This window comes from Brachyhypopomus gauderio, unplaced genomic scaffold, assembly GCF_052324685.1.
Source record: "Brachyhypopomus gauderio isolate BG-103 unplaced genomic scaffold, BGAUD_0.2 sc74, whole genome shotgun sequence".
Classification (NCBI taxonomy): domain Eukaryota; kingdom Metazoa; phylum Chordata; class Actinopteri; order Gymnotiformes; family Hypopomidae; genus Brachyhypopomus; species Brachyhypopomus gauderio.
In genome coordinates this window covers 642,870-665,139 of record NW_027506895.1, presented here as the reverse complement: position 1 = coordinate 665,139, position 22,270 = coordinate 642,870, and the positions used below count along the sequence as shown (strand labels likewise).

The window sequence follows — 22,270 nt, the reverse complement described above, 5'->3', positions numbered from 1 at the left end:
AAATTCAGAAACATTAGACTTCTATGGAAGTCAAGGGCCCCATAGCAGGGCCATCGTACACCTGCACGAAAATAAAAACACACGGACATTTGTAACGTCTCCTGAAGGTAAGGTCGCGTATTCTTCTCTGTAGTTTGTGAGAAAGGGTCCCATACGGCCATAGCCAAACTACCACGTCGGAGTGAACTTTTTTTCTTGGTGGTGTAGGAAAGTCGCTGACGTGACGGAGAGAGAAACAACTGTGAAATTTAAGGGAGATATAGTACAAATGCAGTGTACTTTCCACTGTGTCATGATCATGAGAATTCATATTCTCAGTCTCACATTCTCTCAACACGCGCTCAGAGATTTCTTTGCAGTTCTGGAGAAATGAAAGTCATGAAAATAAATGAAATGAAACAAACGTGCCTTAACAATGTAGAGACTAAATGTGGAGATAAAGGGGCGTCATAAGAAACACCAAAAGCCCAGAGAAGAAGGAGCAGAGACGAGCAGCACCTCCTCTGCTCAAACACCAAACACACACCTCACACCATCACACCATCTTTTAGTGGACATGATGTGCTGCACATGTGTTTAGAAGATACTGAATGTACTTTGAATTTTAATTTTATTTAAGAATATTCTCATTATTTCTTAATCACTTTTAATGTTAATACTTTCATTAACTGCTTTTGCAACACTTGTTAAAGACAATTCATGCCAATGAAACAATCTGAAATCTCTCTCTCTCTCTCTCTCTCTCTCTCTCTCTCTCTCTCCTTTATTAGTCAATTAAAATGGCAGAAGCTATCCTCACAACTCAGGATTTGTTCAACTGCCCCATCTGTCTGGATTTGCTGAAGGATCCGGTGGCTATTCCCTGTGGACACAGTTTCTGTCTGGGATGTATCAATGACTGCTGGGATCAGGATGATCAGAAGGGATCCTACAGCTGCCCCCAGTGCAGACACAGCTTCACACCAAGACCTGTTCTCAACAAGAACACCATGCTGGCTGAACTGACTGACAAACTGAGGAAGACAAAACTCCAAGATGTTGCTCCTGTTGTCTCCTCTGTTATACCTGGAGATGTGGAGTGTGATGTCTGCTCTGAGAGAAAATGCCAAGCTGTCAAGTCCTGCCTGGCGTGTCTGCTGTCCTTCTGTGAAGCACATGTTCAGAATCATTATGAAACTCCTGCGTACAAGAGACACAAACTGATTGAGGCCTCCATGAATCTCCAGGAGAAGATCTGTGGTCTTCATGACAGGCTCTTGGAGGTCTTCTGTCGTAAAGATCAGAAGCTCATGTGTCTTCTGTGCATGGACATGCACATTTGTCATGAGATGGCTTCAGCTGAAGTAGAACGCAATGTGAAGCAGGTAAGAACTAAGGAACCATGATGAATGACCTTGAAAAACATTGACATCTTTGAAAACCATTTACTAATTTTTCATATTCCATAAAACTTTGTAATTTAACCGGAGCTCAAAACTATGGGCTCAAGAACAAAACAGGATAATATGGTGCTTCACATGGCTTAGCTTAAATCAGATCAAAGGTGTAGTGAATATACTATTGTTGAACAAATGTGAATTATACATTGGATGAGATGTCTAATGTCCTGTGCTGTTGGACTCTGCCCACTCACTTCATTCATAAAACCACAACCACGCAAGCTCTTCACCAGGATCTATCAGTTGTTTTGTTAAATTATGACTGGAATGTGAGGCTGAAATCTGATTTCTTTGTCTAGGGCTGTTTGGTGAACCTGCAAAGACAAACTGTGGAGAGAATCCAGCCGGGCGAGGAGAAGTTGAAGAAGTTAAGAGAGGCTATGAAGTTTCTCCAGGTGACTGCAGGGAACACAACAGGTTGCCGGTGGCTTTTCCAGACATAATTTGGATCTTTTCTTTAGACAGTGAGATGCTCCATGTGTGCCCCCCCCCCTTCTGTGTCCCCCCCTCTGTGTCCCCTCTCTCTGTGTCTCCTAACAGTGCTCGGCGCAGGCAGCATTGGAGGAGAGCGACAACCTCTTCACTGAGCTGATTCAGTCTATTGAGCAAAGATGCTCTGACGTGAAAGAGATGATCAGAGCTCAGGAAAAGGCTGAACTGAATCACATTGAAGAACTCGTGAGGAACGTGGAGCAGGAGATCACTGATCTGAGGAGGAGAGATGCTGAGCTGGAGAAGCTATCACTCTCAGATGATCACATCCACTTCCTCCAGGTAACATCAGCTATCTGATCACTTACTGCAAGTTCTTCCTTCTGGAACTGATCTCCTCTCATGTCTCCATCCATGTGCAGATGTTCCCCTCAGTCTCGGCCCTTCCTGTAGTTACCGACATATCCAGGATTGACACTCAGCCCAAGTTTTCTTTGGAATTTGTGAAGAAAATTTGCTCCGAGATGAACAGACGAATGAATGATGACCTGACCAAACTGGAAATGGTGAAAATATCAGAGGGTATGATGAATAACCAACATATTTGTTGTAAATATCTCCCTAGTTACATTTGAACAAAGTGTGTTTTTATATTTAATAGTGCGCAGTATCTTGCCATGGGAACCAAAGACCAGAGAAGAGTTATTGAAATGTGAGTACTAGGAATTCATTAACATAATCACTCCCATACATTGCCAATACTAATCCATATGCAAATACAAACACAATGAAACTGTGATAAATTGCTGGGTGATTTGCTGCACAGCCACTTTTGCATAGAGCGCCATTTTCCGTTGACATACTGATTTGAGATCACACAGAACTGTTGGTCAAGTTCACCAAGCCCCCACCCACTGCTCCTGCAACCGACATCACTAAAGGGAATTGTTAATGTGGTTATCATTTTCTAAATTTCTCCACCCCTCAGATTCCTGTCGGCTCACGTTTAACCCAGATACATTGGGTAATCTTCAGATATCTGAGAGAAACAAAACTGCATCAATACCAATACCATGTTTTTCATGGTCAGGTGCAGAGGTCGTATGTAGTGAGGGTCTGTCTGGACGTTGTTATTGGGAGTTTGAGAGAAGTGGATATGTTTCAGTCATGCTCTCGTATGACAATGACTACAGGAAGAATCTTTGGGATGAGGTGGGCTTAAGGAGCATCTCAGTCTCCACGTTCTCCTTTGATGAATGGGACAGTCAGTTAAAACCACCTACATCCTCCAAAATTGGAGTATATCTGGATCACAATGCAGGAATTCTGGCCTTCTACAGGGTCTCTAACAACATGGAGCTCATCCAGAGAATCTACACAACGTTCACTCATCCCCTCTACCCCAGGTTCAGGCTAAAGCTGATAACCAGTTTGGTTCGACTTTGTGATCTCTGATTGGGGCTGGTTGCTGGTGCTTGAGCAGGAAGGGTCCACTAAGGGTGTGAGCAGGAAGGGGGGGAGGCAAAACCTTCTCCTTTCCCATAATCCCCTGCTGGGTCACATGGAGTTGAGTGCAACATGTGCATTCAGATTTATTGCCTGAGCAGCTACAGTAACGTGCTTCAGTCTGACGTTTTGTAGCCGTTGTCTGCATTGGCACATCGTGTCAGCTGCCCCAAATGCCAATCTGTAGTTGCCCCTGCAAGACTAAATACCCCATGGCATTTTCCAGCCTTGACACGAGTACTTCCCAGATAACTTCTGTTTAAAGCTGAAGCTTATGCAGGCTTTCGTTCAGTTGCAGTAAGAGACGCATTCCAATATTTTTCAGTATTGGGAGAACTTCCTGGTAATGTTATACATGTGCCAGAAAAGCTGCTCTTGGTTTTTGTATTTTGTCTTCACCTTATATTATATTAAAGCGCATTTGCTTTTCATCAATAAATTGTGATGAGCTCTGTTTTATACATCTGTATACACACACATGCAGCAGTTGATGTTGTGACTATAAATGGTGGAAAGTCGTGGGGGGGGGGGTAAATGTTTTGAAATGTTCTTTGGAATATGCAACATGAATGCAAGTATGAATATTTTTATGGCTGATTGTTGTTCATCTATTAAGAACAATAAAATGCCGGAGACACACATGCTGTATTGTACTTTATCCATCACTTCTCCACCGTTACATGTGTTTCCAGAGCTAAGAACCTGAAGGCAATTTAAATTCCTGAATAAATGAATTATGTATATCAATAATTTTCAATACCAAGAGCTCTATATCTCCTGCTATTAAATAGACCATCTCTGTAAACGCAAAGTCCCTCATAGTCAAAGTCAGATTTATTTATATAGCGCTTTTCACAACACACGTCACAAAGCAGCTTTACAATCGTATGGGTCCAGATCCCTAATGAGCAAGCCAAAGGCAACAGTGGCGAGGAAAAACTCCCTATAGGGTGGGGATTAGAAAGAAACCTCGGGAGGACCAAGACTCAAAAGGGAACCCATCCTCCATTGGGCGGCCCGTTAACACAAGTCCGTGGTTGCAGGGTGGTTCCAAGCAGCCTCAGTCCCCTCGGTGCAGGCGGTGGGCCTCAGGCGGGCCAGCATCAGCACGACCCCTCGTGGCATCGGCACATCCACCGGCAAGCCAGACCATCCCCCAGGTGCCTGCAGGTGCCTGTATCCAATCGTCTTGGGTGGAGGCATGCAAGAAGATAGAAATACAGACTGAGTGGACATGAATTTAAACCACCATTGATTTAAATGTAAATAGCTCACGTGCCAGTGATTAGCATGTGGCTCCGGCAGGCTAATCTATAGCAGCATAACTAAAGGGAGGGGTTCAGAGGTGACCACAGGCATGAGGGCTCACTGAGACATTGCTTTCCAGTCAAGTCATTGTCACAAATAGAGTGATGCCATGACACAGCTGGATGACAGCATCAACATATGAACCAAACACTGAACCAAACACTACATTACAAACTGAAATTTCTATTTTGTCCTATTTGATTCAGCCAGATGGTGAAGCTGGTCTGTGCCTAGTCTGTAACTATTCTGTTCTTTGTTGGTCTGGTACTTGTGAGGTTTTTATCCTAACCACTGCCAATTCCTGAAAACTTTCTTTAAACTACGTGTCAAGTTCAAACTCAGTCATTTTCCAAGGCAGCTTTTCTGACATTGAAGAAAAAGTTGTTGCTTCATGAAGAACGACGCAGAAGCACACAGGCTCTCTGTTGACGTGACCATGTGTGAAGTGTGTGTTGTCTTTACACCAGTCTGTCAGCCGCTGTACCTCCTCTCTGTACGCTGACTCGTCGCCTTTACTGATGAGACCCAGCACTGTTGTATCATCGGTGAACATAATGATGTGGTTTGAACTGTGTTTTGCTACACCGGAGGAAGTAGAGGCAGTGATGCAGCTGCTCAGGATGCTCTCTATTGTGCCTCTGTAGAAGATGGTGAGGATGGGTGGAGGGAGTTGGGCCTTTCTCAGCTTCCGGAGGAAGTAGAGACACTGCTGGGGTTTCTTGGCTGTAGAACTGGTGTTTAGGGTCCAGGTGAGGTTCTCCGCTAAGTGGACACCAAGGAACTTGGTGCTCTTAATGATCTCCACAGACGACCCATTGATGTTGAGCAGAGAGTGAATGTGACGTGCTCTCCTGAAGTCAACAACAATTTCCTTGGTCTTGTCCACATTCAGGTGAAGGTTGTTGTCTTTACACCAGTCTGTCAGCCGTTGCACCTCCTCTCTGTATGCTGACTTGTTGCCTTTGCTGATGAGACCCAGCACTGTTGTATCATTTGCGAACTTAATGATGTGGTTTGAACTGTGTTTTGCTACACAGTCATGAGTCCACAGCCCTGGGGGGGGGGGGGGGGGGGGGGGGCAGTGTTCAGTGTGATGGTGCTGGAGGTGCTGTTCCCGATCCGGACTGACTGGAAGTCCAGGATCCAGTTACAGAGGGGTGTGTCTAAGCCCAGCAGGCTTAGTTTCCCAAAGAGCTTATGTGGGACGATGGTGTTGAATGCTGAACTGAAGTCTATGAACAGCATTCTGGCATAGGTGTCCTTCTTCTCCAGGAGGGTGAGGGAGAGATGAAGGGTGGTGGTGATGGCATCATCCGTGGAGCGGTTGGGAAGATACGCGAATTGCAGGGGGTCTAGTGAAGGGGGCAGCTGAGTCTTGATGTTCCTCATGACTAGCCTCTCGAAGCACTTCATGATGATGGGGGTGAGTGCAACGGGACGGTAGTCATTGAGGCAGGACACTGTGGACTTCTTTGGCACGGGGACGATGGTGGTGGTCTTGAGACACGTTGGGTCAGTGGAGCTGCTCAGGGAGATGTTGAAGATGTCCGTGAGAACATCCGTCAGTTGTTCTGCACATTCCCTGAGCACTCTGCCGGGAATGTGGTCTGGACCTGCAGCTTTGCATGGGTTGACTCCGCAGAGTTCTCCTCACATCCACTGCAGACAGACACAACACCTGCTCGTCTGGCTTGGGCATGGTTTTCCTTGCCGATGTGTCGTTTTGTGCCTCGAACCAGGGCATCAGGGAGGGAGGCATCACAGTCACAGGACTGTGGTGTTGTCCTGTAGTTGGTGATTGCCTGGATGCCCTGCCACATGCGCCATGTGTCACCAGTGTCTTTGAAGTGGCTGTGGATTCTCTGGGCATGTGCGCGCTTTGCCTCTCTGATGGCTCGTGACAGTTTGGCCCTTGCTTTCCTCAAGGCCACCTTGTCACCCGCTCTGAAAGCTGAGTCGCGGGTTCTTAGTAGCGCACGTACCTCAGCAGTCATCCACGGCTTCTGGTTTGGATGTGTGGTGATGGTCCTGGAGACAGTAACATCATCAATGCACTTGCTGATGTAGCCAGTGACTGATGCTGTGTATTCCTCCAGGTTAACTGTGTCGCCGTCAGTTGCAGCCTCCCTGAACATGTCCCATGCAGTGCACTCAAAACAGTCTTGAAAGGCAGAGATGGCTCCTGCCGGCCAGGTTCTCACCTGCTTCTGAACTGGTCTGGAGCATCTGATGAGCGGTCTGTAGGCTGGGGTGAGCCACACATACATGTGGTCCAAGAATGCAAGGTGGGGGCGGGGCTCCGCCCGGTACGTGCCCTGGGGATGTTTGTATAAACAAGATCCGGTGTGTTCGCTCCTCTCATGGCAATGGAATTTAGGGAGGACTGACTTGAGATTTGCATGGTTGAAATCTCCAGCGATAGTGAATAGTCCGTCTGGATGTTTGTTTTGCAGAATGCTAATAGCTCTGTTCAGTTTGCATAGTGCCTCCTTAGCATTTGCACTACCGCTAGGTGGTATGTACACGGCGGCTATCAGCACGGCAGAGAGTTCTCGTGCCAAATAAAGGTCTACATTTGACTATCAGGAACTCCATCAGCGGAGAGCAGTGTCTAGAATGTCGCAGCGTTGTTGCACCATTCCGTGTTGATGTAAACACACATACCTCCACCGCGGGTCTTCCCGGACATGGCCGCACTCCTATCCGCTCTGAACGCGGTTAGCCCCGCTAGCTGAATGGCGCTGTCTGGAATGTTGTTGCTCAGCCCGATTCCACAAAGACTAAAACACAGCAGTCTCTGAACTCACGCTGGGTCGTTCGCTGGAGTCTAATGTAGTCCAGTTTGTTGTCGAGAGAGCAAATGATCGCGAGGAATAGCGATGGTATAGCCGGGCAGCTAGAGCTAGCCTTTAGCCTCGTGCGGATCCCAGCTCTCTTTCCACGCTTCCACTTTTGCTCGCACCGCTTGCGATGAGACTTCCGCCGGGCTCCACCATCAGGCAACGCCGCGGTCTGCAGGCCTGGGTCTCGTATAGGGTTGCCACCTGTTCCGGTTTTCCCGGGACTGTCCCGGTTTTCATGTCGCTGTCCTGGTTTTCCCGGGCTGTCCCGGTTTGTCCCAGTTTTCCTTCTTTTTTATATTCGGTCCCGGCAAAAAAAAAAAATCATTTAATGTCCCGGTTCTCTCTAGGTTAGTTCAAATGACTATTTAGACTGTTTCTGCACACTTTAAATCCGTCTTTTTTCTCTCGCTGTGTCCATTTTACACCCTCCCGGTAACATTTTACGTGTGCCACCCCCCCCCCCCCCCCCCCCCCCCCCGTCAACGATTTACGTCCCCCCCCGTCTGTCAACAATTTACATTCGCCACCCCCCCCCCCCCCCGTCAACAATTTATGTTCACGTATGACAGAGTGTCCTTGTTTTTTGTCAGACCTAGGTGGCAACCCTAGTCTCGTAGCATCTGCAGAACATCATCTTGGAGCTTGTTTCCTGACCGATTTCTCCACTGTAGCAGGGTATGATGGTGGTAGAACATGTGCATCATTCAAAGGGCTGTGCATCCATCAAGGGAGAATGAAATGTGGGACGACTCCCAACCAGCATGACCGCACTGCTTTGGCAGGTGAGATGGAAGAGACCCAAAGCCAGGTGACAAACCACAGTGCAGCAGGTCCCAACAGTGCTGAGAGGGTTACCTCAGCAAATGTAAGAGAGGAGATGGAGGCAGCTCCTGAGAAGGATGCTCTTAATGTTCCCCCAAGAGCCACACATGTAAACTTGCGCAAACATCCAGAAATGCGCCCAAAAATCAAGTGGCCACGGGCAAAAGACCAAGATGAGTGGCGCAGACTTGATGATCACCTGAAAGAAGTGCTAGATCACTCCCTGCAAGAAACAGTTGAGCAGAAACTGGCCTTGCTGAATAAGATCAGCTATGAGTGGAGTGTGTGGGACCAGGCGAGCCACAACTCAGAGTCAGAAAGGACGGAGGGAGAGATACATAGAGGAGCTCATAGCCAATAGGCGCTAGCTACGAAAAAGGTGGAGAAAAGCAGCCCCGGAGGAAAAGGAAGGCCTCAAGGCACTATAGGACGACCTCAAGCAAAGGCTTGCCAAGCTACGTCAGGCAGAGAGACTCAGGATGCGCCGGAGATGGAAGGAGAAGGCAAGAAAATATTTCTTCAAAAATCCGTTCCATTATGCCCATCAGCTGCTGGACGTGAAGCGAAGTGGAAAACTCGCCATCTCGAAAGAGGAGCTAGAACAGTACATCAACGGCCAGTACACAGACATAGCCAAAGATATACTTCTTGGCTCACCAAGCTACATACCACGTCCAGACTCCCCAAAGAACCTGTTTGACACCTCCCCACCCAGGCAGCGTGAGGTTGAAGAGGTCATCAGAAGAGCAAGGTCGGCCTCAGCTCCAGGACCAAACAGGCTAACTTACAAGATGTACAAGAACTGTCCACAAGTATTAAAGATCTTATGGAACCTCATGCACACTGTGTGGAAGAAGCAATCCATCCTAGGAGAGTGGCAAGAGGCAGTTGGAATTTTCATCCCCAAGGTGCAAGATTTCCACTACATCGACACAAGCTGTCAGAAAGGTGGGCTTTCAGGCTTTTTTGGGTTGTGTTGAGCATACAACTGTGATATGGGATCAAATACAGCGTGCCAAAAGGGAGAAGGGAAACCTACATGTAGTATGGCTAGACTTGGCAAATGCCTATGGCTCAGTACCACATAAGTTGGTAGAGTTTGCTTTGGAGTTCTTCCACGTTCCTGGATGCAACAGAGATATCATTGGCAAGTATTTTGCCAATTTCCACATGTGCTTCACAGCAGAGGACATCATGACGGGATGGCAGCAACTGGAGGTTGGAATTGCCATGGGCTGCTCCATATCACCCATTCTCTTTGTGGCAGCATTTGAAATATTACTCATTGGAGCAAGGCAGGTGGCCAGAGGCCTAAAATCCCCAACAGGCGGAAGACTCCCTGCGCTCAGAGGGTACATAGATGATGTAATAAGCATCTTACAAACTGCTCCATGTACAGCACAACTCCTCAAGCGATTTGATGAATTGATAAAGATAAAGGCATAAAGTCTAGGAGCCTCTCAATCAGGAAAGGGGTGAGGGATGACAGAACTGTCTTCACAGCAGGAGGAGAGAAGATCCCGCTCCTAGCAGAACAGCCCATCCGAAGTCTCAGAAGAGAGTATACATCAGAGTTGTCGGACAGGCAGATGGCGAGGATGGTACAGAAACAGTTAAGAGAGGGTCTTGCCAGGATCGATAGTAGCCAACTTCCGGGGAAGCTGAAGGTATGGTGCTACCAGATCACTCTCTTCCATCGAGTGACATGGCTACTGAAAGTGGGAGAAATCCCATCGTCCATGACCAGCAAGCTGGACAGCATCTCAAACAGGTACATCAGGAAGTGGTTGGGACTGCCTAGCTGTTTCTCAGACACCGGCCTCTTTGGCAAGAACACCCTGCAACTCCCTCTGAAGTCCATCAGCACAGGATATAGACAGGAGAAGACTCGCCTTGTCCTTGAGCTGAGGTAGGCCAGAGACAGTGAAGCAGTGAAGGGAGCTTGGACTCGCTGGGAAGATATCATCCACAGAGTCGTAACATGGGCTGACATCTGGCGAACCCCACAGTCACGGCTCAATTTCCTCCTGAAGGCAGCCTATGACACCCTTCCATGCCCTCGTAACCTTTCCTAATGGTTCAGAAGTGAAAGCAAGTGCCCCCTGTGTAGCAAGGACAATGCAGGCATCCAGCACATTCTTTCAGGGTGCAACGTTGCCCTAACGCAGGGGCGCTTCCGGTGGAGGCACAATCAGATGCTGGGGAAACTGGCAGAGCTGTTGGAGAAGTGCAGGGTCGGGGCGAACAGCTCAACAGAACTCCAGCGGCCAAGCATGGCCTTTATCAAGCCAGGGGAGATAAGACAGAAGACAGCAGTGGGGAAGTTATCATGTCTGTTAAGCCCAGGCAAGAGATGTGAAATGCATGTCGAAAAGCTCATTTTTCCAACTGAGATAACTCAGACAATACAAAGACCTGACATTGTAATGTGGTCTATAGCCGCCAAGAAAGTCCTCATAATTGAACTGACCGTGCCTTGGGAGGAAGGAATACCAGTAGCACATGAACTCAAGCGGTCCAAGTACAGCGGTCCAAGTCTGGTGCAGGAGTGCAAAGGTGGAGGCTGGGCTGCGACCATTCACCCTGTGGAGGTCGGGTGTAGGGCTTTGCAGGGGGGTCTGCAGTCCGACTCCTCTGCACTGCTGGAATGACTGGAGCAAGCCTGAAGAGGGCAAACAAGGAGTTGGCGGAAGAGGCAGAAAAAGTGAGTTTCTGGATATGGCTGCGGAGAAAAGATAGCAGTTGGGGGTCAACACCGCAATGAGGTCAGCTGCAGGGAGTGGTGTGGGAAGACGTCTCCACATGAACCACTGCTGCCATCTTAGGTCAATTGGGTCGATAAATAATAAAACCTTTATTGACCAATTGGGTCAATAAACAATAAAATCTCTTGACTTGAACCTCGACTTCTTCACACTCTAGTTTGTTGCCATATTCAACTCAATCCCTCACCTCCCCAGTCAGGTGTCTACATTACATTTAGAATTGCCACATAAAAATTGTAAAAATATATTCACAATTCAATATGTTCTGGTGGATCACCTCCCACTTTTCATGTGCGCACTCAGGTATTGCTAAGTACATAGATCAGTAAAACTCAGTCAGCCTGTGTGTCATCATTCAGGTTTTTGCATGTTTACCAACTTTGGGCTCATCACCATGATGTATTTAAGTGATATTTTTCCAACTTTCAACGTGTACTTCATGGAGGACAGTTGGCAGCAAGGTCGTGGTAAAGAAGGAAGATATCGAACTTATTTCGTGTTTTAAAAGAAACTACTTGCAATGTACCATCATTTGAATATGTTGTAAAAAATGACCACTTATTTTGGTCTTTATATAGGCCTACGTAAGGTTTCTATAAATACTGTAAAAATTGTGAAAGGTTTTGTACCTAAACTGCAGTTACAATTAGCGGCGGACGTGTGGGAGACAATTTACTGGTTACGGTATTCACATTTTGTCATATTTTTTGTTTGACCACACGGGGGCGCACGAGAAGTTAAAGCTGACCGCAGTGTAGACGCAGGAAGCAGGTTCGGGTGGTTTGGCACAGCGGGAGATTTGCTTGCTGTATATGTACACTTGCACGAAAATAAAAACACACGGACATTTGTAACGTCTCCTGAAGTTAAGGTCGCGTATTCTTCTCTGTAGTTTGTGAGAAAGAGTCCCATACGGCCATAGCCAAACTACCACGTCGGAGTGAACTTTTTTTTCTTAGTGTTGTAGGAAAGTCGCTGACGTGACGGAGAGAGAAAGCAACTGTGTGAAATTTAAGGGAGATACTGTACAAATGCTGTGTACTTTCCACTGTGTCATGAGAATTCATATTCTCAGTCTCACATTCTCTCAACACGCGCTCAGAGAGTTCTTTGCAGTTCTGGAGAAATGAAAGTCATGAAAATAAATGAAATGAAACAAACGTGCCTTAACAATGTAGAGACTAAATATGGAGATAAAGAAGCGTCATAAGAAACACCGAAAGCCCAGAGAAGAAGGAGCAGAGACGAGCAGCACCTCCTGCTCAAACACCAGACATCTGACGTTCAGTACAAACTTACACGCCATCTTTTAGTGGACATGATGAGGCATGATGTGATGCACATGTGTTTAGAAAATACTGAATGTAGTTTTATTTTAAAAATATTCTCATTATTTCTTAATCACTTTAAATGTTAATACTTTAATTAATTGCTTTTGCAACAATCTAAAAGCTCTCTCTCTCCCTCCTTTGTTAGTCAATTAAAATGGCAGAAGCTATCCTCACAACTCAGGATTTGTTCAACTGCCCAGTCTGTCTGGATTTGCTGAAGGATCCGGTGACTATTCCCTGTGGACACAGTTTCTGTCGGGGATGTATCAATGAGTGCTGGGATCAGGATGATCAGAAGGGATCCTACAGCTGCCCCCAGTGCAGACACAGCTTCACACCAAGACCTGTTCTCAACAAGAACACCATGCTGGCTGAACTGACTGACAAACTGAGGAAGACAAAACTCCAAGATGTTGCTCCTGTTGACTCTTCTGTTATACCTGGAGATGTGGAGTGTGACGTCTGCACTGAGAGAAAACACAAAGCTATCAAGTCCTGCCTGACATGTCTGCTGTCCTTCTGTGAAGCACATGTTCAGAATCATTATGAATCTCCTGTGTACAAGAGACACAAACTGATTGAGGCCTCCATGAATCTCCAGGAGAAGATCTGTGGTCTTCATGACAGGCTCTTGGAGGTCTTCTGTCATAAAGATCAGAAGCTCATGTGTCTTCTGTGCATGGACACGCACATTTGTCATGAGATAACTTCAGCTGAAGTAGAACGCAATGTGAAGCAGGTAAGAACTGAGGAACCATGATGAATGACCTTGAAAAACATTGACATATTTGAAAACCATTTACTAATTTTTCATATTCCATAAAACTTTGTAATTTAACCGAAGCTCAAAACTATGTGCTCAAGAACAAAACAGGATAATATGGTGCTTCACATGGCTTAGCTTAAATCAGGTCAAAGGCTCAGTGAATATACTATTGTTGAACAAATGTGAATTATACATTGGATGAGATGTCTAATGTCCTGTGCTGTTGGACTCTGCCCACTCACTTCATTCATAAAACCACAACCACGTAAGCTCTTCATCAGGATCTATCAGTTGTTTTGCTGAATTATGACTGGAATGTGTGGCTGAAACCTGATTTCTTTGTCTAGGGCTGTTTGGTGAACCTGCAAAGACAAACTGTGGAGAGAATCCAGCCGGGCGAGGAGAAGTTGAAGAAGTTAAGAGAGGCTATGAAGTTTCTCCAGGTGACTGCAGGGCACACAACAGGTTGCTGGTGGCTTTTCCAGACATAATTTGTGTGTCCCCTCTCTCTGTGTCCCCTCTCTCTGTGTCCCCTAACAGTGCTCGTCGCAGGCAGCATTGGAGGAGAGTGACAACCTCTTTACTGAGCTGAGCTCTGACGTGAAAGAGCTGATCAGAGCTCAGGAAAAGGCTGAACTGGATCACATTCAAGAACTCATGAGGAACGTGGAGCAGGAGATCACTGATCTGAGGAGGAGAGACGCTGAGCTGGAGAAGCTATCACTCTCAGATGATCACATCCACTTCCTCTAGGTAACATCAGCTATCTGATCACTTACCATAAGTTCTTCCTTCTGGAACTGATCTCTTCTCATGTCTCCATCCATGTGCTTGTCGTCTCCTCTACGTCTCCTCTATCTGCAGATGTTCCCCTCAGTCTCGGCCCTTCCTGTAGTTACCGACATATCCAGGATTGACACTCAGCCCAAGTTTTCTTTGGAATTTGTAAATAAAATTTGCTCCGAGATGAACAGACGAATGAATGATGACCTGACCAAACTGGAAATGGTGAAAATATCAGACGGTATGATGAATAACCAACACATTTGTTGTAAATATCTCCCTAGTTACATTTGAACAAAGTGTTTTTATATTTAATAGTGCGCAGTATCTTGCCATGGGAACCAAAGACCAGAGAAGAGTTATTGAAATGTGAGTACTAGGAATTCATTAACATAACCACTCCCATACATTGCCAATACTAATCCATATGCAAATACAAATGCAATGAAGCTGAGTGATTTGTTGCACAGCCACTTTTGCATAGAGCGCCATTTTCTGTTGACATACTGATTTGAGATCACACAGAACTGTTGGTCAAGTTCACCAAGCCCCCACCCACTACTCCTGCAACCAACATCACTACAGGAAATTGTTAATGTGGTTATCATTTTCTAAATTTCTCTCCACCCCTCAGATTCCTGTCTGCTCACGTTTAACCCAGATACATCGAGTAATCTTCAGATATCGGATAAAAACAAAACTGCATCAGCAGAAGACTGTTTTTCATGGTCAAATACAGAGGCCATATGTAGTGAGGGTCTGTCTGGACGTTGTTATTGGGAGTTTGAGAGAAGGGGAGATGTTTCAGTCATGCTCTCCTATGACAATGACTGCAGGAAGAGGCTTTGGAAGGAGGTAGGCTTAAGGAGGGTCTCAGTCTCCACATTCTCCTTTGATGAAGAGGACTGTCAGTTAGAACCACCTACATCCTCCATAATTGGAGTATATCTGGATCACAATGCAGGAATTCTGGCCTTCTACGGGGTCTCTAACAACATGGAGCTCATCCGGAGAATCTACACAACGTTCACTCATCCCCTCTACCCCAGGTTCAGGCTAAAGCCTAGAACGAGTTTAGTTCGACTTTGTGATCTCTGATTGGGGCTGGTGCTTGAGGGAGGGAGGGAGGCAACATCTTCTCCTTTCCCATAATCCCCTGCTGGGTCACATGGAGTTGAGTCACACTGTTTTGAAATGTTCTTTGTAATATGCAACATGAATGCAAGTATGAATATTTTTATGGCTGATTGTTATTCATCTATTAAGAACAATTAAATGCATGAGACACACGTGCTGTATTGTACTTTATTCTTCACTTCTCAACCGTTACATGTGTTTCCAGAGCTCAGAACCTGAAGGCAATTTAAGTTCCTGAATAAATGAATTGTGTGCATAAATAAATATTTCAGTACCAAGAGCTCTATATCTCCTGCTAATAAATAGAACACCTCTGTAAACTCAGTCCCTCATGGGTCACAGTTCTACACACACACTCCTCAAGCTTTGTTCTCCAGAAGGGCCTCAAAGTCCGGCGAGCACACCAGTTTGTGTTTAATGTGGCCCAGTACAGTCAGGTCTCCTCTACTGCCCTCAACTCCAACAGACACCAGTTCCTACAAACAGAGAGAGAACCCACCAGATAAACACTACACATCACTTACTGATACAAGCTAAACACAACATACACCATCCACATATAAAGGTATCTAGACCAGAAGGATCATTACACTGAAATGCTCCTCTGAACCAAACACTACATGGTAAATACAGTAAAATATCCTCAAGGAAAGCAACACACACTTGCGCCATAAGGGGGCAGACACAGACTCTGGAATAGAAAATGCAAGTATAGCCCTATAATCAGACATACCAAGTTTTGTTTAATAAATAATGAAATGCATATCAGTTTTATTCAATACGTCATCATGCACTACTAGTTTTTAAAGAGTGCAGGTATGGGAAGTCATTGTGTTGTCATGTGACGTGGTATAGGTGTGTGTGTGTTATGGGGCGTGTCGGGGACCTGTAGGAAAGCGCACGGCGTGCCCAGCGCCACGTCCAGCGTGACGCGCCCCAGCACCAGCTGCACTCTGCCCGATCGTCTCAACAGCATGCGGCCCACCAGCCCCTCCTGCAGGTCGCTCAGGGAACAGCAGCTCTCCTCCTCAGCCTCCTCCTGCTGCAGAGAGAGACACACACACACACACCCCTTTCAAAACGTACACCTTCTAGAAAATGTACACAGTCCGAGTGTTGAAGTGCTGCTGTTTAACTCAATATATTATTTCACACAATGTAGGGGAAAAAGCATTAAAAGCACACTATTAGTTACCAGACAGCCAGCGCGCGCACACACACACACACACACCTGGTCCTGTGTCTTCTGTAGAACGGACTGCCCGTCCTCAGACTGCACAGTAATTTTGGTTGGTTTGATGTCACTGGTCGGTGGTTGACCTGGCAGCGAATCAGGGAGCTGCATGAAGAGTAGCTCCTCCTCTTTGCACTGACCCCACAATTGAAGCAGCTCAGGCAACGAGTGAGGCGTGGGTAGGGGCGGCGGCCTGAACATGGGCTCCGCCTTCTTCAAGTCAGGCGTGTCAGGAGGTTCTTGTTTAACTAAACAAAATAAACCAAACAGGTTTGTTACACACCGCAGGACTGGCAGTACTGTCATTCTAGAAGGACCCCCAAAAAATTCCAGAAAGTTCTGAATAAAAATTTTGTGGACCGTAACTGAATGGGAAGCCAGTCTCCGTTATTCCACTAGGTGGCAAATTGGCTTGTGACTGTAAGGTGACTACAATGGTGATGTGTATTTCTTCATTATCATGCTAAGAAAGACGATGTAAACAAGCATCTTGCTCCAAATGAAGAAAAGTGACTTTAAGAAAACAAATGTGAACAGAAATAAGAGGAGCCGTTCTTAAATTAAATTTACGTCAAGATCAGGTTAAGCTCACCCAACACTGAACTATGAAATGCGGCCCTTTACCTAAATTGAGTTTGACAACCCTGGCATAAACTAATGACTATGAATATGTGAACAAAATGGAATGTAGGAGTAATATCAAATATCTCTTAATAATCACCGAGATTAGGTTTAAACACATCTTTAAATCCAAAATCTTATCCAAACAACTATATTGAAACAATTTGAGTGCGGTTTTCTCGTACCTTTAACAGTAGCCCCAGAGAACTCTGCACTCATTGGTTCATCTTCTCTAGAGCTCTTCTCGATTTTGGGGCCGCCTGCCTGAAAACTCTCCCCCGAGTCCTCTTTAAAGACCCAGCCGGACACAGCCAGGGGCAGCTGAACCGGGAAGCTCCGTGCCTCACTCCTCAGACGGGGGTCATCGAGAAACTATACACACACACACACACACACACCCCTCATTGGTACCATATCTCCATGTTCACAGACAACACTGTCTCTGCTAACCACATCCACAGCCATGTTTAGCTCAGTCTTCTCAGACTATAATCTGGAATTCATACACTGGGAATGTTTAGACAGTGATGTATAGATCAGGGTATTTGCCCACAGACGGCAACGAACTGTCATACGTTGTCTCTCTCCAACTTGCGCAGAATCTCTTTGGTCTCCTCCTCCGTCTCTCTCTTCTCCTTCTTAATATTAATGATGGGGGAGGGGCCACTGTTGGGCGTGTCTCGCGCATCATCATACATACCTAGCAAAGCCAAAAACCGGAGACAGACGGAGAGACAATCACAGCTTAAGCTCCTGCACTCGTTCCCGTGTTGTCTTACAACCTGCTTCAGTTCCCGCCTTACTTCTCCTCTTGGCCATCATCTCCGCTGGTCCCTGCTCAAAGATGGAGTGGGACTGAATGACCTCAGGGCGACCCCGGCCCCTGCCACGCCCATCACGCTGCCGCCCCCGGTCCGCGTCCTTCCGCTCCCTCCTGGGCCCGTCATCTGCTTTCAATCTGCAAGGAAACATCACGGTTCTGGTAGGGCAAAGCCAAGCTTCTGGTCATCATGTTCTCACAGGTCTATCGTGTGGTCATTTTTAATCTTTTAATCCAAAACCGGGTCATAGAGTAAAAAGGCAAAACACTCACATGATACCGGTCTCATCAACAAAACATGCCTTGTAGATTAAAAAACATCACAGAGATGTTGAAGCTTTGCCATTTTTTTTCTATCACTTACTCTTCTTTACTCTTACGGCCAATGATGTTGGGTGTGAAGGTTTTCTGTGAGGTAGAAAACGAGAGAGGGGACAGCTGGTTAACATTTACATGAACACTTAGTTTGTTTATTTCACAAACGTAATGCTCTTGTTATGAACGTGCGTGAGCTTAGTCTACGTACCTTCTTCACTCCGCCAAGGGTGAGATCTCTGGAGCGCATGGTGGGGAGGCGGCCAGGAGAGAGACCAGCCGGCAGCCTGCGGCCCAGTGCGAGCCCACGCCCTCCAGAACCGGGCTGCGCGGTCCGAGGGGGTCCGGTTGGGTCATCTGCGCCCGGGCTGGCCATCCTCACACTTTAACACCTTACGTAGATCGAACAGCCATTACAGTGATATCAGTCGACATCAAAACACAGCACTGGCTATGTTCACATGCAGTCTGATAATCTGTTAATAATCTGAGGATGTTCAGACAAGTATACTATGGTGTCCAGACAAGTATACGTATTAAAAGAAAATTAAAACATGTCGCAGAACTCTGTCAAAGTTATAAAACACATGCACACCTGCACATGCAATCTTGGGTAATCTGCTCACTGCCTGGACCATGGACAGAATGACTCGGACTCACGTGGTCATCGTTATCATGGCAACGTGTACGATAAGGTGTGCTGAGCGCATGCGTGTTATCGTGTGCTTGTTTTGCACGTTAACCGAGATTTTACGTCGTACAGTTGAATGTAAACGTGGAAAACAGTTCAGTCTTAATCTGTAAACGGGATTAATTCAGTGGGATTTGCGAAAATCGTACGGTGACGACTAGTAAACGCAATAATAAAGCTACGATGGAAAATGTGTTTGACTTACTTAATCGCTAGGATTAACGCGTAATGTCTTAATTTAGGTACCCGAGACCATCAGCACAGACGTCTAAAAGACCGGACCGGTGCACACTCCGTTCAGCCGAGCCGGCCCGGCTGGTCCGCAGAGGAGTTGCGACCTCATGTTGCTCGTCAGCAGTTTCTCATTAACCAAAAGCACCCGATCACAACATTTACACGTTTCACTACACACTGTAAAGTGTGTGTATGCCAAACTCTGTTGAAGTAGCTTAACACACAACCTCTGTGCTCTTTTAAACAGACACGTCTTCGCAGACATTATGAACACATGGCCCCAACTCATGGCTGAAAACCCCGGTGGCTAAATAACTACCCCAGCCGGGGCATCTGCGCCCGTAATGCCCCGTTCCGCCCCTGGAAGTGAAGGCTTTACCTGCTCACTGCTCAATCTGACTACGGCACCTAACGTAGCTGAAAGATCCGCAACCCGCAAGCTCGCCCGAACCATGTGGCGGCTCTGTTAACGGCAGCTAGCAGCCACAGCTGTGGGCCGAGACCGAACAGGAACACATGGGTGGAGCTTTATAGTAACACCACCTCCGTGTGACGAAGCACCGGAATAACGTGTCCTGGTGTATTTTGTATCATCTTTGTTAAATATTAAAATATACATACTGTATTTTAGTAGTATAGTATAGTATAGTATAATAGTATATATATATATATATATATATATATATATATATATATATATATATATATATATATATATATATATATATATATATATATATATACTATTATACTAATATACTATACTATACTACAATACTTGCTCCTGAATACCTCCAGGAACTTATTTCCTACTATGAACCCCCACGTCAACTAAGATCACAGGGTGCTGGTCTTTTATTAGTTCCACAAATTAATAAGGTAACAGCAGGGGGAAGAGCTTTTTCATATAAGGCCCCCCCAGCTTTGGAACAACCTTCCAAAATGCGTACGGGACTCAGAAACAGTCACAATCTTTAAGTCTAGGTTGAAAACCCACCTATTTAGTTTAGCGTTTGATAATTAACACCCCCCCCCCCCCCCCTTAGATAAAGGTACAGATCCAGGGGTTCATAGGCGAAGGGTTTTATGGTAGACTGGGGCGCTGGTGCTGTCGTCCTGTCACTGCTCGTGGTCACTCAAGTTTGTTGACAGTGCAGTGGATGGATGCCAATGTCTCAGAATGCCCTCAAGCCTATGTTACCTTCTGGTTCTGCCTTTTTAGCTAGGCTGTAATAGTTTAACTTAATGCCACACTCCAAATGTTTAATTTCATCTGTCCTGTATATGTCCTCATACAGAGCTAATCTTCCCTGTTTTATTTTCTCCACATGGCTGCCCGCCTGCTCGAGGAAAAATGAGATGAGGAGAGACAAGCGATCCATCCAGTGCCAGCCACCTACTGCCTGACCGGATAAGCCTACACCATGATGGACATTATTACATCTTTTCCTTTTCTTTATTTCTTTCTGTTTAAATTGTTGTTGTTGTCATGGTGACCGGTGTCGGCCAGAGGAGGATGGGTTCCCCCCCCCTGAGTCTTGGTTCCTCTCAAGGTTTCGTCCTCATGCAAAAAAACTAGGGAGTTTTTCCTTGCCACTGTCGCCCTTGGCTTGCTCACTGGGGGCTAGGACTCGGCACTTGTAAAGCTGCTTTGTGACAACAACTGTTGTAAAAAGCGCTATATAAATAAAATTGATTGATTGATTGATTATATACTAGCATATATAATATACTAATTATATATATATGTTATATATATACAGTATATAGTAGCATTTTCATATATTTCTTCTATATATCAGTCTCTATATATTTATATATCTATATATTAGACTGGAGATATATTATATATATATATATATATATATATATATATATATATATATATATATATATATATATATATATATATACAAACACACACACACACACACACCAGGGTTTTGTCCTCACGCTGCTGTCAAGGCTTGTGTGCTGACGGATGGCTGCATTTAAAGTGACGATGATCTACTACGGCAAGAGAAGAGGCCCACCATGTCCTGGCCTGCTGCGTGTGTGGAGGAGGTCCGGTGGACGCTGCCGCACACTGCAGTGTCATCAGTCACGGAGTCGCTGCTCTCTCCGTGGTGGACAGCGTGAAGGTGCCATTCACACGACCTTCAGGGGACAACGTGGCCGCACGCACCATTCAGACCGACCCAGACGGGGGTGGTGAGGATGGGGAGGGTGGGGAGGGTGGAGGCTGATTCCTCCCTCCGTCCAGGTGGCGGAGTGTGGGTTTGGCGCGCGAGCCGAGCTGTCCAAGGCACAGAACCATATGGGACCATATGGTCCCACTGTCTCAGCTCTCGTTCCCGCACTAGGGGACAAACCCTTTTCCTGGGGAAATATGGTGCGCCTGAAGAGGATTATGATGTAAATAAAGGCCTCAACAAAAAGGCTGGGTAATGATATCAGACCAGGTATCAGCGCCTATCCCATGTGGTAGTAGCTACTTCATTTCCTGTAAAATGGCCAGCTCTTCAGGTCTATGTTCCTCAAGAGCCAATCAGCCTCATCGCCCCCCGGCCCCGCCCCCTTCTCTCTCTGTGCCAGAGCTGTGGTGAGGGACGGGGTGGTGATGCTGTACATTCCTGTGAGCCTGATTAAGCCCTGTAATGTGATAGATGAGGAGGAGATGTGGAGGAGATGGGAGAGTAATGGAGCCATGGCCAAAGTTGGACTGCAGCAGATCTCACAGAGCAAAAGTGATGTTGAAAGATGATTCAGTATGATATGTGAGACTCGTATGATATTCAATATGATATGTGATCATGGAGATATATTACCAGCAAGGTGTGTGTGTGTGGGGGGGGGGATCATGTAAATGTGCTGTGGTTTAAGTCAATGTTAAAATGTGGAATTAAATGCTGAAAACAGAATTATAAATGGTAAATAAAGCCATATCGCAGTCATCAGCATATACACTTTTAAAGGTGATTTTAAACTGAATTTATTCATTTGATTGTCAATTAACCCAGATGACACTGTATTAAACAGTTTGCACAATTATCATTGTAATTATGATTATTATGATTACAACTACATATAGGCACATTATTCATAATACGCAACAATGATTATGCTGAGGTTTGTGTGTATGATAGTATGTTTGTGTGTATGAGACTGAATATGTGTTTGTGTGAATGCGTGTGAGTATGTTTTTATGAAAATGTATGAGTGT

The 22,270-nt window shown here is 45.9% G+C and overlaps 3 protein-coding genes across 3 annotated transcripts; 2 read left to right on the top strand and 1 right to left on the bottom strand.

Moving 5' to 3' along the window:
- Positions 1 to 751: 751 nt before the first annotated feature.
- Positions 752 to 3,966, top strand: LOC143491361 (E3 ubiquitin/ISG15 ligase TRIM25-like). The gene is made up of 6 exons (XM_076990274.1): positions 752 to 1,364; positions 1,739 to 1,834; positions 1,980 to 2,213; positions 2,294 to 2,453; positions 2,533 to 2,583; positions 2,860 to 3,966. The coding sequence occupies exons 1-6, from the start codon at positions 780 to 782 to the stop codon at positions 3,324 to 3,326; spliced, it is 1,593 nt and encodes a 530-aa protein (XP_076846389.1). The 5' UTR covers positions 752 to 779; the 3' UTR covers positions 3,327 to 3,966.
- An 8,607-nt stretch (positions 3,967 to 12,573) lies between these two features.
- On the top strand, positions 12,574 to 14,717 carry LOC143491337 (E3 ubiquitin/ISG15 ligase TRIM25-like). The gene is made up of 6 exons (XM_076990225.1): positions 12,574 to 13,185; positions 13,560 to 13,655; positions 13,753 to 13,965; positions 14,077 to 14,236; positions 14,314 to 14,364; positions 14,630 to 14,717. Exons 1-3 carry the CDS (start codon positions 12,601 to 12,603, stop codon positions 13,963 to 13,965), a joined length of 894 nt encoding a protein of 297 aa, XP_076846340.1. The 5' UTR covers positions 12,574 to 12,600; the 3' UTR covers positions 14,077 to 14,236; positions 14,314 to 14,364; positions 14,630 to 14,717.
- Positions 14,718 to 15,286: 569 nt separating this feature from the next.
- polr3d (polymerase (RNA) III (DNA directed) polypeptide D) lies at positions 15,287 to 19,570 on the bottom strand. The gene is made up of 9 exons (XM_076990219.1): positions 19,427 to 19,570; positions 18,334 to 18,514; positions 18,172 to 18,215; positions 17,791 to 17,945; positions 17,563 to 17,687; positions 17,173 to 17,359; positions 16,364 to 16,614; positions 16,019 to 16,174; positions 15,287 to 15,608 (listed from the first exon to the last, which is right to left on the bottom strand). The coding sequence occupies exons 2-9, from the start codon at positions 18,496 to 18,498 to the stop codon at positions 15,492 to 15,494; spliced, it is 1,200 nt and encodes a 399-aa protein (XP_076846334.1). The 5' UTR covers positions 18,499 to 18,514; positions 19,427 to 19,570; the 3' UTR covers positions 15,287 to 15,491.
- Between the last annotated feature and the right edge of the window lie 2,700 nt (positions 19,571 to 22,270).